The sequence below is a fragment of the Propithecus coquereli genome, unplaced genomic scaffold (genome assembly GCF_000956105.1).
Source record: "Propithecus coquereli isolate 6110/MARCELLA unplaced genomic scaffold, Pcoq_1.0 Scaffold73, whole genome shotgun sequence".
NCBI classification, from domain to species: Eukaryota; Metazoa; Chordata; class Mammalia; order Primates; family Indriidae; genus Propithecus; species Propithecus coquereli.
Genome location: NW_012153396.1, coordinates 5505510 through 5510343, shown reverse-complemented (window position 1 = coordinate 5510343; position 4834 = coordinate 5505510). Strand labels below are relative to the sequence as shown.

At 38.8% G+C, this 4834-nt stretch overlaps 1 protein-coding gene across 1 annotated transcript in view; it reads right to left on the bottom strand.

Annotated features, from left to right (window-relative positions):
- CFAP58 (cilia and flagella associated protein 58) overlaps nt 1-4834 on the bottom strand; it is a 92046-nt gene that overhangs the window by 75305 nt on the left and 11907 nt on the right. The window contains exons 6-7 of the mRNA XM_012661641.1: nt 2752-2889; nt 711-870 (exon numbers count right to left, since the gene is read on the bottom strand). Of these exons, the coding sequence (XP_012517095.1) occupies nt 711-870; nt 2752-2889 (298 nt within the window). The remainder of the gene's footprint in view (nt 1-710; nt 871-2751; nt 2890-4834) is intronic.

The window sequence follows — 4834 nt, the reverse complement described above, 5'->3', positions numbered from 1 at the left end:
AGATTTAGACTTTACCTAACTTTTAATGGGACAATGTATGCTTTTGTGCTTTTATGGATGTTCTCTCATTCATTTGTGAATGAGTGATGGTTTGTAACTCACAGCAGCCTGCATGAGGCTGGTAGGCCGCAGGTGTTCCTGCCTCACCTATGCCAGTGGAGTCAGAATCCATACCCAGATTCTTCATCTCCAAGTCCAGAGCTGTTTCTGCCACACCAAATTTCACAAGTACACTGTATTTTTAATTATATTCTTACTCTGAAAACAGCAATATATCTGGATGAGGATAGATGACAGTTAATTAGCACTTACTGTGTGCCAGGTGTTGTCTGCAAGTGGTCTAAGTGAATTAGCTTATTCATCCCCCAGCAAACCAGAAGTAATGGAGGGAGGAGCTAAGCCCAGGCAGCTCTGACTCCAGAGTTTGTATCCTTACTGAATCCTCTGTAACTCCCCATGGCACTTAAATTTTTCCTCTATAGGTCAGTTATAGCTGGGTAAAATAGGGGTTCATCACACAGTAAAGTACTAGCAGAGAAAAGATGTTAGAAGCCATTCATTTTTGTTCCACTGATTCTTGGTGCAATACTATCCCAGAGTGTTGTTTTACTAGTTTCATTTGGCATGGTTTGTGTTTGTACACATGAAGCCTTGATGACATTGGTCACCAATGAAATGTTTGTGAATTAATAAAGTACAAAACGGTTTACCTCGCTCTAGTCCCAAGATCTGATTTTTTAGGGTTTCCTTGTGCTGCTCGACTTCTGCCTTTTGATCTTCAATCTGGTGCAATTTTTTATGGATTTGTTCTCTGATTTTGTTGAGTTTCCCAATGTCAAGGCGCATCTGATGGACTTCTTCCTCTTTGGCCTGTAATTAGTGAGAGAGAATTAACCAGGACACTGAGCAAACAAAGGGCCAGTGACTGGACAATGGTAAACTCAGAACCAATAAAAAGAAATTCTTCCCATGTCACTGTAAAGTCATTCTCTGAGATTAAGTCAAAGCACACTGTTTGGTTTGGAAAGAAATTGAAAAACCCTATTCTCTGAATAAAATATGTGGCTATATAAGCTAAAAATAATACAAAGACTGATGAAATCTGATGTTTTAAGGTACCATCTAATTGTGGAATCAAACAAGATAAGAATGCTGAGTTGTATGTATTAAAAATACATGAATTGTGTATTCGAATACTGTATTAGATTAGCAATTTTCATGAACTTATAAAATGACCCCTCGCAGAAGGTTATTTGCATGCCATAAAATATTCAAACACTCTTTTGGGCCCAAAAGGCCACTGTCACCCAATTACATACGCTGAAGAAGGGGTCCTCCTTCCTCCAAGCAAGTTAATCTATGGGTGTGCATTCAGACAGGTGGACAGGGCATATGAACAGGCAGTCTGCATGATGCCAAAAGGTACCAAAGAAGTAATCCTAGCAAAGGAATGCACCAGATTTTTGTCTATGGGCTTCAAGTTTTATAGATTTTTTGAAATTTAAATTAAATTAATTTTGTTTTAAATTCATCATTAGAAATGACTGGAAAAGCAGCTAGGGAGTCTTCTGCAAACAAAGGTTAGCAATTATATCAGCTCATGACAATGAGGAGACTGAAATTAGCTGTTCATTGTATCCTCAGATTGCTGCTAGAGGCCGAATCCCATTCAGTTCAGGATCTGATAACAGAAACAGTCTATCTTCCAAGATGCCCCATTCATGTTATCAAAGGAGAGAATTAACGGCCTAAGTATTTTTACTTTAATTTCAGCTTATAAAGAATGGTTCCAAGTCAACCCATTCTAGATAGCTTTAAATGTTCCTCAGCCTCAGACCCTATAAGGGTTAGATTAGTTGACCTTAAGGCCCCTTCTAATTCTAAGATGATCTAATTCAGTGGTTATTAATCCAGACCCTGTGGTTAGACTTCAGAAAAATCCTAGATACCTCTTACATTTCTGGGATGCATACTACACCAGATGCAAGATGTGCAGGTAAGTGTGTGTACATGTGTATGCTTTCATCAGATTCTCAAAAAAGGCCGTGATACCAAAATGTTATGGTTCACTGCTCAAACCTATGTATTATTCCTGCTAGGCCACTCCTGTTAGGCCCGGCATTCTAACAGAACCAGAGTAGAGAAGATAGATTTTGTCAGAATTAAAATAATAAACATAAAGCTGCTCTGTAGGCGTATCTGAGTATAAACCGTTATCAAACTTAATTTGCAAGCACTGTTCAGTAAAGGCAGGGAAAAAGATGAGAAAACTGTCTTGAAATGTACATTGGATGGAAGTGAAAATCATGATTCCATAATCCTGTAAGTAAATACTGAATAGTCCCAGTCCAGCCCCTAGCCCTCCCATCTCACTTTCTCCATGCAAGTAGTAAAATATAATCTGAATTCTTTGCTACTCACGCATATGAATGGTTTCTAGCTCTGGGCAACCGGTTACTTGCAAAGCTAATTACAGAGATGAACATCTGAGCTCGCTCTGGAAACCATTTGCATAACCACATGATCAATCATCAGGTTTGCGATTTTATAAGTAAGAATGGAAGTTACCAAACTCTCTGCTTCTGGGTGTAAAGCAATGGCTGTAGGTTTGCACCTGCCTCTGACTGTCAAAGCACTCAGTGGATCTAACACAGGCTATCCAACCAATGGCTCTGACCACAAAGGCAAACCTGTGTTAATAGGTAATGAGGAAGGAAGGGTTAGGGAACAGACATATCACTTGGTGTTTACTTTGAGCTCCAACGCCTTCTGCTGGTTTTCCTGGCTTAGCTGCTCACAAACCAAACTGTGTTGTTCGTTTTCTTGCTGAAGTTTAAAATTTCTCATCTGAAACTGCTCGAGTTCCTTTGCAGCTCTCTCATTCAATATCTGAAAAGTGTGGAACGAGCTGGTTAATGCTTTTTAATCTGATTACAAGACATGTGTATACACACAGAAAGCGCCACAAACCTCCTGGGGAGATAACAGCAACTCCACTGTTTTGTCTTTGTAGAAATTGTTCTTTATCCCTGATGAAAGCCCTAACGCACTCAAATATGATGAATGTTAAATGGCTGAAGAAAATGATGCCTTTTAATGAATAACACAGTGAGCAGAATTTTTTTCTGAGAGCCTTGGGAAGTCTTGTTCACAGGTGGTGGATAAATATTTTAATGCCTGTTTGCCATGTGGCTGGCTTCGCATACGCAACAATTGCTATAATCATTGCAAATGAGCAGGGATTCAAATGGGTTTCATCATCTGCGGGCTCGGAAGCTACATCTTCAGAAGCAAATCCTGCATTAACATGCCTACAACATTTTCGTCAACAGAAACGTTCACTAACACCAACATAGAGACAATTCCCTTTTAATCCAACTGAAGTCAAAACTGTGGAACAGCAGTAGAGTGATTTATATCTGCCTGACTTCGGTGTCAGCCAGATTTTCCTCTTCCCTATCTAGACTATCCCGGGCAGGCGTGGTTTTACAAATGCCAAGGATTATCTGTTGGGGGAGTCATTTCTATTGGGGGAATATTGGAGATGTGCAGGGATAGCAAATGGACCGAAGGAAAAAAACAGAGAAGATAGTTTTAATACTTTCTCCAAAATATAACTTCCATGCATGCAAAAATTAAACATGAAAAGAATCCATTCAACTCCCCATCAGTAGGGACTAAATAAAATATAATTAGCTATGCCAAAAATGAAATTGTGTTTTACGTAGTCCTGGGTATTGCTAAACAAAGCACAACAGTTTTACCCTGATGTCCAAAAGCCTCTCTCTTAAATTTCATGCTCAAAGAAGTCTCATGTTTTTCTCCTGCAGACAGCACATTGTGAATTATCTATTTGACTTCTGGCTTTATATAAAATTGATAAAGCAACTGACAAAAAATGTGCTCTGATATCTATTTTTTAAAGTAGAAAAATGCTATATGGCTTGATAATTCTTTGGAAACAAACTCCCTGGGGGAAAACATTTTTAAGAAAAGTCTTTTCAATTATGTGACTTGTTTCTTTAAGAAATGAGAGAAGACATACTAAAATTAACTAATATTTGTGTTACCTTAAACTGTTATAATAAGGGGTATGTTAATTTTTTAAAAGTCCATATTAAAAATGCATAAAGGCTGAATATGGTGTCCTAAACTTGAAACTTAAAAATAAACCTGTTAAAAATAAATTATGTTATCCTCATTCAGTGGAATACAGTACAGCAATAAGAGTGAATGGTCTACTGAGCTCTGTCCAACAGAACTTTCTGCAGTGATATAAATGTTCCCTAGCTCTGCTAATATTCTATCAATGGATTTCAATAGCCACATATAGATAGTGGCTGCCATATTGGACATCAAGGGTCTACAACTACACGGCAACAAGATGACTGAATCTCACAAACAGAATGTAGCAGAAGTTAGACACAAAGAGTATATCCTGTAATATTTCATTTCTTTAAAGTGCAAAAACAGGCAAAATTAATCTCTGCTTAAAATTCAGGATACAGGTGGCCTTTTTGGGGAGAATGAATGGGAGGGGTGATAGGAGCTTCTTGGGGGCTGGCAATGTTCTGTGTCTCAGGCTGGGTGCAGGTGGCCAAGATGTGTTTGAGTGGTAAAAATTGATCAAGCTGTACACTTGTGCCACATACACTTTTCTCCGTGTATATTAATAGATCAGTAAAAGGTTAAAAAGAAATTAATTAACCTGTTGGAGCTGGGGAAAAAAAGGAGGGCATAGGCCAGGCGCGGTGGCTCACGTCTGTAATCCTAGCTCTCTGGGAGGCCGAGGAGGGCGGATTGTTTGAGCTCAGGAGTTCGAAACCAGCCTGAG